At 42.8% G+C, this 14437-nt stretch overlaps 1 protein-coding gene across 1 annotated transcript in view; it reads right to left on the reverse strand.

The window, feature by feature from the left end:
* The window catches only part of LOC124794945 (centromere-associated protein E-like), a 622348-nt gene that overhangs the window by 204768 nt on the left and 403143 nt on the right, over positions 1–14437 (reverse strand). Inside the window, exon 15 of the mRNA XM_047258659.1 lies at positions 2373–2513. Within this exon, the coding sequence (XP_047114615.1) occupies positions 2373–2513 (141 nt within the window). The remainder of the gene's footprint in view (positions 1–2372; positions 2514–14437) is intronic.

Below are 14437 nucleotides of genomic sequence, written 5' to 3' on the forward strand. Positions count from 1 at the left end.
ATGTTACTGGCAAAATAGTTAACTGTTCATTAAATAAAAACTCAAGTATGACAATATGTGAGGCATTCATACGCTATTCATTAGCTGTGCAAATGTGGAGAATACAATGTTGTGGCAAACATTTGGGTAATAAAAAAGATATAGGAGACATGATAAATCAATAAATAAAGTAGATATAGATATGTATCTTTCAATGATGATAGCTACAATGCAATGCTATAATCTGTGATGTCATTTGTTGAAATTGCATGAAGCATTTAAAAGTTGTTAATTCAGAGGCTCATTGTGTAAATGTTCATTCACTGTGGAATATTAAATTCTATAGTTTTAAAGATACTGAAATATTGTTGTGAGATTTGATGTGCATTTGTATGAGAATGTAAATGTTTTCATATTTGCATTAATATTTAAAGTGAGTTACTGTCAAATCTTAAAGAGCTGTAACTTAGCCATATGTAAGATTGCGTGAATCTCTGCCATTTCTTGGAAGAGCTGTCCAAATTCCAGGTTTAGGGATTTTTCCTATTTCTAGCCTTGTCCCTGCAATTGCATTTACTCATACCTGTCACCTTGCCAGAAGCAATCAGCTGATGCAGCATGCTCTGAGCCTTTGGGCCCATCAGCGTTCAGCCATAGATGAAATACACTTTATCTCATAGCAGTTCCAGGCAGCTGATTAGCACGCATCTTTGCTGTACTCCATACATTATTACAACTATTGAGCAAACTTTACATATAATGTACAGTCTCAGTGAGGAGTTTTATGAGGGCTATAAACCTTGTGAGATCATGTTTTGATTTTGAAAGTAGGACACTAAGTGAGGCAGCACAGCAGTTAAGACACTGAGCACACATTCCAGAGTAGTAGGTTTCAAATTATTGTCCAACCATTCAAAGCTGAATGTCAGGACAATTACTTTCAAAAGGGCATAGATGCTTTCCATGCATCCTTGTCCAAACAAGAATGTCTTTCATCTGTAATGGCAGTCACATCAACAGGACATTAAATCCTAAACTTCTAGAAGCAATACAAGATACTAGGTCTAGCACATTGTGCTGAGCTGTTATCAGCCCTTACATCACTTCTCAATGTAGCCTCTGTTATATAATGGTCTCCCAAGCCTGCACTACAATATTGTGGTTGAGTGTTGTTGCAAAGAAAATAAAGATGATTTCAGAAGACAGGAGACCTCCGGATGTGCACATACACAACTACAGCAAGTGTCCAGATACAAACCGTATTCACATTAAAGACACCTGTCACAACTGAATGTATTATTTCATACCATTAATTCAAATGATGCCATACTGTATATCTCACAGTGATCATCTCATGATAGGGTGTCAAACTTCTGGTATGTTAGTCAGGGTGACCATTGAGCAATTTCCACAGGTACTTCCTAACAGTACTAGTGGCACAAAATGACTGAGTTCTCAGTAGTGGGCACTGTGTATACTGCAGATATATTTTGTCTCACATAGCAGGGTTTCTAGTAGCACTACGTCTACAGTATAGTGTGTACATGTATGCACTCAGATGTCACAAAATGTTTCCACATTCTACCATACTTCCTAGTTTCTCATCAGCAGAGTGCATATAGGAGCACCAGAAATACTATTTGCAGCAACCTTCATAGTACCCAGCATCTAATGGCTTAGTTACACAAAAACAATTACATGAAAAGGATAGATTGCTACTCGCAATGAAAGGATTGCCATACATTTAAGCTTTAAGCCAAAAGGCCTTCTTCTGAAGTAGAAAACACACACACATTCACACATGCATGGCCACTTTCTCTGGCTGATGTGTCCAAACACATGGCCAGTGACAGTGGACACGTGTGAGTTGTGTGTATTTTTTCTACTTTGGAAGAAGGCATTTTGACCAAAAGCTTAAATATATAGCAGACTTTTTGTTGCACCTACTTGTGACTCAACATTTCCTCTATATGGCAAGTAGCAACCTAATTCTCTCCATAATATTTTTGTTATCCTGTCCTGGACTTTCCACTGTTTAATCACATAAAATGTAGTTAGAAATAGCATCAGGTACCAACAAAAAATGTAAATTTTCATGCCCAGAAAAATCATGTTCCAACTCAATGTAGAGTCAACCCAACAGCTTTCTGTTCAAGGCACAAACATTCTTTACTAAAATAATCATTACTTGTGACTCTTAATCACTTGCTTGTGTCAATGTCTTACGTCCCATACATAAAGTTAGAACTGATTTTGATCATTACTTCTGAGCATGTGGTTTTGTTTTCACAACAGAGTACATTTAGGCTGTGATAGTGATTACCTTCACACATTCAATTGAACTTAATTCTAATTATCACTCCATGCAAAATATTTCACTGGATATGAGATACCTTTGTCATACTGAGTTCAATAAAGAACTCAGATAAAAAAAATCCCAGAAGACACAATTCCTGTTGTAGTATGTCATTTTCATAGTGGAGGCTGAGATTTGATTCCTTCAGATTCTTCACTGCATTTGCTTTTCTCACCACCTCAAAATGAACATTGGTAGTTTAAAAGAATTTCTATTAACAAGCAAGGTATGCCCAGAAAGAAAGTACCATTTCATTCTACCATGACCCAGACAGTGTCTCTGATCTGCACATTCGCCCTCTTCTTTCTGGTTCACTGTCGTTCCACAAATGCCATTATGGCCACACTGCACTGTGTTTACATTAGTTAGTGGTTGTTCAAAATGTTTAAGAGAATCTCTGAGCCCACCAACTGTGAAGTGCATTCTGCTATATGCTTTTTGATTGCAAAGAATGTTACCCCAGCTTAAATACATCATCAACCTATACAGATCTACGGTGAAAATGTAGTGACTAATGGGATGATGAGAAAGTAAGTGAGACAATTCAATGATGGATAAACCAATTTATGTGGTGAAGCATGGAGTGGGTGGTCTTCTGTTGTCAATGATGGACTGGTTGAGAAAGTGAATGAGAAAATTTGTGACAACTGACAGTTCACAATAAGGATATTTCCTGCTGGGTTTCCACAAATTTCAAAAACTGTTTTGTATGAGATTGTCACAAATTGCTAAAATTTTTGCAAACTATGTTCCTGTTGGGTTCTGAAAATGCTTATGTATGTCCACAAAATAGATGACACGGCAATGCTTTGACATTTCTTACCAAATACAGTAATGAGGGAGCTGAATTCTTAAACAGAGTTGTGACCAGTGAAGAAACTTGGGATTTCATGTCACTCCAGGGTCAAAACAATAGTGATTGAGTAGGGGCACACATGACCTCCAAAAAACAAAAAAATCAAAACAATGTTGTCAGCACAAATAACTGTGTGCTCAAATAATTGTGTACACTGTGTTCTGGGACAGACATGGCATTCTATTTGTTAAGTTCCTTCCCAGAGGGGAACCATCAATGTGGCATGATATTGTGAAACACTGAGAAAACTTTGACATGCAATTCAAAACAAAAGGCACAGAATGCTCAGTCAAGGCACAGAGTTGTTTCATGACAAAATACATCCCCATTCTGATGGTGTCACTCAAAACCTTATTCAACAATTTGATTGTGAGTAGTTAGATCAGTCATTGTACAGCCTTGATCTCACACCTTAATGGTACTTACTTCCCAGACATGCCCTGTATTTTGAAAACACAGCCAACATGAAACAGTTCTCACAAATTCATATTGATATATACATTGATCAATGAACAGTCACACATAAATACTGGGGATCAATCCATGCACAGAGTGCGAGAAAAATGACAATACATATAGAGAAATGTTTTCTATTCATAACAGAATAAAATGTTGCTTCGTCAGGAAAGAGGGAAGGAGAGGGAAAGACGAAAGGATGTGGGTTTTAAGGGAGAGGGTAAGGAGTCATTCCAATCCCGGGAGCGGAAAGACTTACCTTAGGGGGAAAAAAGGACAGGTATACACTTGCACACACACACACACATATCCATCCGCATATACACAGACACAAGCAAACATTTGTAAAGGCAAAGAGTTTGGGCAGAGATGTCAGTCGAGGTGGAAGTACAGAGGCAAAGATGTTGTTGAAAGACAGGTGAGGTATGAGCGGCGGCAAATTGGAATTAGAAATTAGCGGAGATTGAGGCCTGGCGGATAGCGAGAAGAGAGGATATGCTGAAGGGCAAGTTCCCATCTCCGGAGTTCTGACAGGTTGGTGTTAGTGGGAAGTATCCAGATAACCCGGACGGTGTAACACTGTGCCAAGATGTGCTGGCCGTGCACCAGGGCATGTTTAGCCACAGGGTGATCCTCATTACCAACAAACACTGTCTGCCTGTGTCCATTCATGCGAATGGACAGTTTGTTGCTGGTCATTCCCAAATAGAAGGCTTCACAGTGTAGGCAGGTCAGCTGGTAAATCACGTGGGTGCTTTCACACGTGGCTCTGCCTTTGATCGTGTACACCTTCCGGGTTACAGGACTGGAGTAGGTGGTGGTGGGAGGGTGCATGGGACAGGTTTTACACCAGGGGCGGTTACAAGGGTAGGAGCCAGAGGGTAGGGAAGGTGGTTTGGGGATTTCATAGGGATGAACTAAGAGGTTACAAAGGTTAGGTGGATGGCGGAAAGACACTCTAGGTGGAGTGGGGAGGATTTCATGAAGGATGGATCTCATTTCAGGGCAGGATTTGAGGAAGTCGTATCCCTGCTGGAGAGCCACATTCAGAATCTGGTCCAGTCCTGGAAAGTATCCTGTCACAAGTGGGGCACTTTTGGGGTTCTTCTGTGGGAGGTTCCGGGTTTGAGGAGATGAGGAAGTGGCTCTGGTTATTTGCTTCTGTACCAGGTCGGGAGGGTAGTTACGGGATACGAAAGCCGTTTTCAGGTTGTTGGTGTAATGGTTCAAGGATTCCGGACTGGAGCAGATTCGTTTGCCACGAAGACCTAGGCTGTAGGGAAGGGACCGTTTGATGTGGAATGGGTGGCAGCTGTCATAATGGAGGTACTGTTGCTTGTTGGTGGGTTTGATGTGGACGGACGTGTGAAGCTGGCCATTGGACAGGTGGAGGTCAACGTCAAGGAAAGTGGCATGGGATTTAGAGTAGGACCAGGTGAATCTGATGGAACCAAGGAGTTGAGGTTGGAGAGGAAATTTTGCAGTTCTTCTTCACTGTGAGTCCAGATCATGATAATGTCATCAATAAATCTGTACCAAACTTTGGGTTGACAGGCCTGGGTAACCAAGAAGGCTTCCTCTAAGTGACTCATGAATAGGTTGGCGTATGAGGGGCTCATCCTGGTGCCCATGGCTGTTCCCTTTAATTGTTGGTATGTCTGGCCTTCGAAAGTGAAGAAGTTGTGGGTCAGGATGAAGCTGGCTAAGGTAATGAGGAAAGAGGTTTTAGGTAGGATGGCAGGTGATCGGCGTGAAAGGAAGTGCTCCATCACAGCGAGGCCCTGGACATGAGGAATATTTGTGTATAAGGAAGTGGCATCAATGGTTACAAGGATAGTTTCCGGGGGTAACAGACTGGGTAGGGATTCCAGGCGTTCGAGAAAGTGGTTGGTGTCTTTGATGAAGGATGGGAGACTGCATGTAATGGGTTGAAGGTGTTGATCTATGTAGGCAGAGATGCGTTCTGTGGGGACTTGGTAACCAGCTACAATGGGACGGCCGGGATGATTGGGTTTGTGAATTTTAGGAAGAAGGTATAACGTAGGGGTGCGGGGTGTCTGTGGGGTCAGGAGGTTGATGGAGTCAGGTAAAAGGTTTTGTAGGGGGCCTAAGGTTCTGAGGATTCCTTGAAGCTCCGCCTGGACATCAGGAATGGGATTACCTTGGCAAACTTTGTAAGTAGTGTTGTCTGAAAGCTGACGCAGTCCCTCAGCCACATACTCCCGACGATCAAGTACCACGGTCGTGGAACTCTTGTCCGCCGGAAGAATGACGATGAATCGGTCAGCCTTCAGATCACGGATAGCCTGGGCTTCAGCAGTGGTGATGTTGGGAGTAGGATTAAGGTTTTTTAAGAAGGATTGAGAGGCAAGGCTGGAAGTCAGAAATTCCTGGAAGGTTGGGAGAGGGTGATTTTGAGGAAGAGGAGGTGGGTCCCGCTGTGACGGAGGACGGAACTGTTCCAGGCAGGGTTCAATTTGGATAGTGTCTTGGGGAGTTGGATCATTAGGAGTAGGATTAGGATCATTTTTCTTCATGGCAAAGTGATATTTCCAGCAGAGAGTACGGGTGTAGGACAGTAAATCTTTGACGAGGGCTGTTTGGTTAAATCTGGGAGTGGGGCTGAAGGTGAGGCCTTTGGATAGGACAGAGGTTTCGGATTGGGAGAGAGGTTTGGAGGAAAGGTTAACTACTGAATTGGGGTGTTGTGGTTCCAGATTGTGTTGATTGGAATTTTGAGGTTTTGGAGGGAGTGGAGCTGGAAGTGGGAGATTGAGTAGATGGGAGAGACTGGGTTTGTGTGCAATGAGAGGAGGTTGAGGTTTGCTGGAAAGGTTGTGAAGGGTGAGTGAGTTGCCTTTCCGGAGGTAGGAAACCAGGAGATTGGATAGTTTTTTAAGGTGGAGGGTGGCATGCTGTTCTAATTTGCGGAAGTACAGAGGCAAAGATGTTGTTGAAAGACAGGTGAGGTATGAGCGGCGGCAAATTGGAAATAGAAATTAGCGGAGATTGAGGCCTGGCGGGTAGCGAGAAGAGAGGATATGCTGAAGGGCAAGTTCCCATCTCCGGAGTTGCCTTTCCGGAGGTGGGAAACCAGGAGATTGGATAGTTTTTTGAGGTGGGGGTGGCATGCTGTTCTAATTTGCGGTTGGCCTGTAGGAGGATGCTCTGAACAGCTGGTGTGGATGTGGGAGAGGAAAGATTGAGGACTTTTATTAAGGATAGGAGTTGACGGGTGTGTTGATTGGCTGAGTGGATGTGTAGGTGAAGGATTAGGTGGGTGAGGGCAATGGATTGTTCAGTTTGGAACTGGTATAGGGACTGATGGAAAGAAGGGTTGCAGCCAGAGATGGGAACTTCAAGTGTGACGCCTTTGGGGGTGATGCCAAATGTCAGACAAGCCTGAGAAAATAAAATATGGGAGTGTAATCTGGCTAGGGCAAAGGCATGTTTGCGGAAGGAATGTAAATAAAACTTAATGGGGTCATTGTGGAGGTGTTGTGAGGGCGACATGGTACTAGAAGGTGGAAAGTGTAACATGAGGCTGAAATGAAAATGAAAATAAATATAATAATATATGGGGAGGGATAAAGGTGAACTAGAAAGCAAAAGGAGATCTGGTGTGAAAAAAGGCGAAAAAGTGTTGGTTAGAGCTGGGCTATGTTGATCCTGTGGTGAACTTGTGTAGGTAGATAACGATGTGCATAAAGGTTAGGTGGTTGTGTTGCCGCCAAAACACGTTAAAGAGTGGAGAAATTCGGGAAAATTTCGGAAAGACTACGTGAGGATGTATTAAAAGGAGTGGTTTGGTGGTGGCAGATTATGGAAATGAGGCTAACAATTGTCTGATGAAGAAATAATGACGTTAAAACCTGTTGGAAGCGGCTAAAATGATTGGTGATGTGAGAAAAACGGAAATGGAAATAAAGCAAAAGTTATTAAAACTAGCCGAAAAGGTTGTTTAATAGCTGAAAGGAACTGTTTGTGAACTAGAAACGGTGGATTTTATAGCAGCGGTAGCGTTGAAAGCGGATATTTTTTTTTTTTTTTTTTTTTTTTTTTTTTTTTTTTTTTTTTTTTTTTTTTTTTTTTTTGGTTATGGTTTGGAAGTGGGTTACATATTATTACGTATTATTGAGCATATATCGGCGGGATAAAATTGTATAGTGGATTACGATAAAAAGGAGAAGGTGAATACAAAGTGAAACTACTGGCAAAAACAGAAGGAGGAAATAAGACGACAGAAAAGACTTCGAAATGTAACAGTGACAATAACAAACGTAATTGTTGGGTTCAAATTAATGATATGAATACAATAGAGGGAAACATTCCACATGGGAAAAATATATCTAAAAAGAAAGATGATGTGACTTACCAAATGAAAGTGCTGGCAGGTCGACAGACACACAAACAAACACAAACATACACACACAATTCAAGCTTTCGCAACAAACTGTTGCCTCATCAGGAAAGAGGGAAGGAGAGGGAAAGACGAAAGGAAGTGGGTTTTAAGGGAGAGGGTAAGGAGTCATTCCAATCCCCCTAAGGTAAGTCTTTCCGCTCCCGGGATTGGAAAGACTCCTTACCCTCTCCCTTAAAACCCACTTCCTTTCGTCTTTCCCTCTCCTTCCCTCTTTCCTGATGAGGCAACAGTTTGTTGCGAAAGCTTGAATTGTGTGTGTATGTTTGTGTGTCTGTCGACCTGCCAGCACTTTCATTTGGTAAGTCACATCATCTTTGTTTTTTTTTATATATATATATATATATATATATATATATATATATATATATATATATATATATATAGAAAGATGATGAAACTTACCAGACAAAAGCGCTGGCAGGTCGATAGACACACAAACAAACACAAACATACACACAAAATTCTAGCTTTCGCAACCAATGGTTGCCTCGTCAGGAAAGAGGGAAGGAGAAGGAAAGACAAAAGGATATGGGTTTTAAGGGAGAGGGTAAGGAGTCATTCCAATCCTGGGAGCGGAAAGACTTACCTTAGGGGGAAAAAAGGACAGGTATACACTCGCACACACACACATATCCATCCACACATACACAGACACAAGCAGACATTTGTAAAGGCAAAGAGTTTGGGCAGAGATGTCAGTCGGGGCGGATGTACAGAGGCAAAGATGAAGTTGAAAGACAGGTGAGGTATGAGCGGCGGCAAATTGAAATTAGAAATTAGCAGAGATTGAGGCCTGGCGGATAGCGAGAAGAAAGGATATGCTGAAGGGCAAGTTCCCATCTCCGGAGTTCTGACAGGTTGGTGTTAGTGGGAAGTATCCAGATAACCCGGACGGTGTAACACTGTGCCAAGATGTGCTGGCCGTGCACCAAGGCATGTTTAGCCACAGGGTGATCCTCATTACCAACAAACACTGTCTGCCTGTGTCCATTCATGCGAATGGACAGTTTGTTGCTGGTCATTCCCACATAGAACGCTTCACAGTGTAGGCAGGTCAGTTGGTAAATCACGTGGGTGCTTTCACACGTGGCTCTGCCTTTGATCGTGTACACCTTCCGGGTTACAGGACTGGAATAGGTGGTGGTGGGAGGGTGCATGGGACAGGTTTTACACCGGGGGCGGTTACAGGGGTAGGAGCCAGAGGGTAGGGAAGGTGGTTTGGGGATTTCATAGGGATGAACTAAGAGGTTGCGAAGGTTAGGTGGACGGCGGAAAGACACTCTTGGTGGAGTGGGGAGGATTTCATGAAGGATGGATCTCATTTCAGGGCAGGATTTGAGGAAGTCGTATCCCTGCTGGAGAGCCACATTCAGAATCTGATCCAGTCCCGGAAAGTATCCTGTCACAAGTGGGGCACTTTTGGGGTTCTTCTGTGGAAGGTTCCGGGTTTGAGGAGATGAGGATGTGGCTCTGGTTATTTGCTTCTGTACCAAGTCGGGAGGGTAGTTACGGGATGCTAAAGCTGTTTTCAGGTTGTTGGTGTAATGGTTCAAGGATTCCGGACTGGAGCAGATTCGTTTGCCACGAAGACCTAGGCTGTAGGGAAGGGACCGTTTGATGTGGAATGGGTGGCAGCTGTCATAATGGAGGTACTGTTGCTTGTTGGTGGGTTTAATGTGGACGGACGTGTGAAGCTGGCCATTGGACAGGTGGAGGTCAACGTCAAGGAAAGTGGCATGGGATTTGGAGTAGGACCAGGTGAATCTGATGGAACCAAAGGAGTTGAGGTTGGAGAGGAAATTCTGGAGTTCTTCTTCACTGTGAGTCCAGATCACGAAAATGTCATCAATAAATCTGTACCAAACTTCGGGTTGGCAGGCCTGGGTAACCAGGAAGGCTTCCTCTAAGCGACCCATGAATAGGTTGGCATACGAGGGGGCCATCCTGGTACCCATGGCTGTTCCCTTTAATTGTTGGTATGTCCGGCCTTCAAAAGTGAAGAAGTTGTGGGTCAGGATGAAGCTGGCTAAGGTAATGAGGAAAGAGGTTTTAGGTAGGGCGGCAGGTGATCGGCGTGAAAGGAAGTGCTCCATCGCAGCGAGGCCCTGGACATGCGGAATATTTGTGTATAAGGAAGTGGCATCAATGGTTACAAGGATGGTTTCCGGGGCACCCCAATTCAGTAGTTAACCTTTCCTCCAAACCTCTCTCCCAATCCGAAACCTCTGTCCTATCCAAAGGCCTCACCTTCAGCCCCACTCCCAGATTTAACCAAACAGCCCTCGTCAAAGATTTACTGTCCTACACCCGTACTCTCTGCTGGAAATATCACTTTGCCACGAAGAAAAATGATCCTAATAAACCTACTCCTAATGATCCAACTCCCCAAGACACTATCCAAATTGAACCATGCCTGGAACAGTTCCGTCCTCCGTCACAGCGGGACCCACCTCCTCTTCCTCAAAATCACCCTCTCCTAACCTTCCAGGAATTTCTGACTTCCAGCCTTGCCTCTCAATCCTTCTTAAAAAACCTTAATCCTACTCCCAACATCACCACTGCTGAAGCCCAGGCTATCCGTGATCTGAAGGCTGACCGATCCATCGTCATTCTTCCGGCGGACAAGGGTTCCACAACTGTGGTACTTGATCGTCGGGAGTATGTGGCTGAGGGACTGCGTCAGCTTTCAGACAACACTACTTACAAAGTTTGCCAAGGCAATCCCATTCCTGATGTCCAGGCGGAGCTTCAAGGAATCCTCAGAACCTTAGGCCCCCTACAAAACCTTTCACCCGACTCCATCAACCTCCTGACCCCACCAACACCCCGCACCCCTATCTCCTACCTTCTTCCCAAAATTCACAAACCCAATCATCCCGGCCGTCCCATTGTAGCTGGTTACCAAGCCCCCACCGAACGCATCTCTGCCTACGTAGATCAACACCTTCAGCCCATTACATGCAGTCTCCCATCCTCCATCAAAGACACCAACCACTTTCTCAAACGCCTGGAATCCCTACCCAGTCTGTTACCCCCGGAAACCATCCTTGTAACCATTGATGCCACTTCCTTATACACAAATATTCCGCATGTCCAGGGCCTTGCTGCGATGGAGCACTTCCTTTCACGCCGATCACCTGCCGCCCTACCTAAAACCTCTTTCCTCATTACCTTAGCCAGCTTCATCCTGACCCACAACTTCTTCACTTTTGAAGGCCGGACATACCAACAATTAAAGGGAACAGCCATGGGTACCAGGATGGCCCCCTCGTATGCCAACCTATTCATGGGTCGCTTAGAGGAAGCCTTCCTGGTTACCCAGGCCTGCCAACCCGAAGTTTGGTACAGATTTATTGATGACATTTTCGTGATCTGGACTCACAGTGAAGAAGAACTCCAGAATTTCCTCTCCAACCTCAACTCCTTTGGTTCCATCAGATTCACCTGGTCCTACTCCAAATCCCATGCCACTTTCCTTGACGTTGACCTCCACCTGTCCAATGGCCAGCTTCACACGTCCGTCCACATTAAACCCACCAACAAGCAACAGTACCTCCATTATGACAGCTGCCACCCATTCCACATCAAACGGTCCCTTCCCTACAGCCTAGGTCTTCGTGGCAAACGAATCTGCTCCAGTCCGGAATCCTTGAACCATTACACCAACAACCTGAAAACAGCTTTAGCATCCCGTAACTACCCTCCCGACCTGGTACAGAAGCAAATAACCAGAGCCACATCCTCATCTCCTCAAACCCGGAACCTTCCACAGAAGAACCCCAAAAGTGCCCCACTTGTGACAGGATACTTTCCGGGACTGGATCAGATTCTGAATGTGGCTCTCCAGCAGGGATACGACTTCCTCAAATCCTGCCCTGAAATGAGATCCATCCTTCATGAAATCCTCCCCACTCCACCAAGAGTGTCTTTCCGCCGTCCACCTAACCTTCGCAACCTCTTAGTTCATCCCTATGAAATCCCCAAACCACCTTCCCTACCCTCTGGCTCCTACCCCTGTAACCGCCCCCGGTGTAAAACCTGTCCCATGCACCCTCCCACCACCACCTATTCCAGTCCTGTAACCCGGAAGGTGTACACGATCAAAGGCAGAGCCACGTGTGAAAGCACCCACGTGATTTACCAACTGACCTGCCTACACTGTGAAGCGTTCTATGTGGGAATGACCAGCAACAAACTGTCCATTCGCATGAATGGACACAGGCAGACAGTGTTTGTTGGTAATGAGGATCACCCTGTGGCTAAACATGCCTTGGTGCACGGCCAGCACATCTTGGCACAGTGTTACACCGTCCGGGTTATCTGGATACTTCCCACTAACACCAACCTGTCAGAACTCCGGAGATGGGAACTTGCCCTTCAGCATATCCTTTCTTCTCGCTATCCGCCAGGCCTCAATCTCCGCTAATTTCTAATTTCAATTTGCCGCCGCTCATACCTCACCTGTCTTTCAACTTCATCTTTGCCTCTGTACATCCGCCCCGACTGACATCTCTGCCCAAACTCTTTGCCTTTACAAATGTCTGCTTGTGTCTGTGTATGTGTGGATGGATATGTGTGTGTGTGCGCGAGTGTATACCTGTCCTTTTTTCCCCCTAAGGTAAGTCTTTCCGCTCCCGGGATTGGAATGACTCCTTACCCTCTCCCTTAAAACCCATATCCTTTTGTCTTTCCTTCTCCTTCCCTCTTTCCTGACGAGGCAACCACTGGTTGCGAAAGCTAGAATTTTGTGTGTATGTTTGTGTTTGTTTGTGTGTCTATCGACCTGCCAGCGCTTTTGTTTGGTAAGTTTCATCATCTTTCTTTTTAGATATATATATATATATATATATATATATATATATATATATATATATATATATATATAGTTTGTAAATGTTGAAGTCTGCTTATAAGGACACTTTATTTGCCAAAATCACAATTCAAATCTGGAAGTATATGAAATGTCAGCTACAGGTAAATATTCGACTTGAATATGTAATATAGGACAACAGAGAAGGGAGAAAAGGAATTACATACCACATCAGTACAAGCAGTAGCATCCACAATGACCATTGTATGTAGGAAATTTGTCATAATCAATAATAACGTTACTGTAAGACAAAAAACAGGTGTCTACGTAGAAAAATATCCCATTATAAATCAAATAATACAAGGTGTGTTTGTAACTGACATACCTCACAGTAAAGGTAATACTTTACACATTCCATGGCAATTAGAGAAATAAAATGTACATCAATTGTTACAAGTTGCTGATAGCAAGTACATCTAGACAGTACCATGTTAGACAACACAGCTCAATTGACAGTTGGAGGAAGACTGGCATACTGCTTGCAAAGTGCTAGAGTCTGACACATGGTAGCAATATACTTCACTCTAAAAAATTTTCATATATAAAGTAATATGCATACAAGTGCATATATATCATTAAAATCTGCTACCTAACAGTATACAGTGTTTTACAAAATTAAAAATGATGTAATATTTCATACAGAAAATCATAAAATGTAAAATCATTATATAAGAGAACTGCACACTGAGAACAGTAGATAGCATAATATTATAACTTCTGGTAAATCATATTTTGGTAATCCATATGTGTTACATAAGCCATGTGAGATTACAATACTAACAAATACAATGAATATTTAAGGGGTATATACTGGAATATATTCCTGAGATTAGTTGTATAGGAACCAACAGTCACTGTGAAGAGTCTTAAACACTAAAAGTACATATTTTATGTCTTGGATTATTTAGCATCATATGTCATGAGATTAATTCTTTAATACCTTATGTCATGAAAGCAATTCTTAAGGTCCACAGGTTTTTGTCACATATTTTATCGTAAAATAAGATGGATGAACATTGGTACATGTCTGACATAATGTCAAATCTGTTGTATACTTTTCTATGTATCATCCCTATAATCTACCACATTACACAATAACGTCTAAATACTCCTTACAAACAATATTGTAATCTCAAATTATTATTTATATAACGTTTAAAGTTTACCAAAATAAGATATACTGAAAGTTATAATTACATTTTATAATATTCTGTATGAGATATTACACCATTCTTAATTTTGTAGAACATTTTATACTGTTACAAATATGTTGAATAATATTATTTTTTCATTCTTTTCTTTTTATACATGTAAGTTATATATAAACTGAATTATTTATAGACTGTGACAAAGACAAATCAATGAGTTGTTTTGTGGCAAGGATAGTGTTTTGATACTTCTGCATGAAAAAAGGAAAAATAAATGTGCTTTTCAATTTATTAATTCCCATATCTTCACCTGTTTGTTTCTATAAGTGGTAGCAGACAGACATATGAT

Source organism: Schistocerca piceifrons, chromosome 4, assembly GCF_021461385.2.
Source record: "Schistocerca piceifrons isolate TAMUIC-IGC-003096 chromosome 4, iqSchPice1.1, whole genome shotgun sequence".
NCBI classification, from domain to species: domain Eukaryota; kingdom Metazoa; phylum Arthropoda; class Insecta; order Orthoptera; family Acrididae; genus Schistocerca; species Schistocerca piceifrons.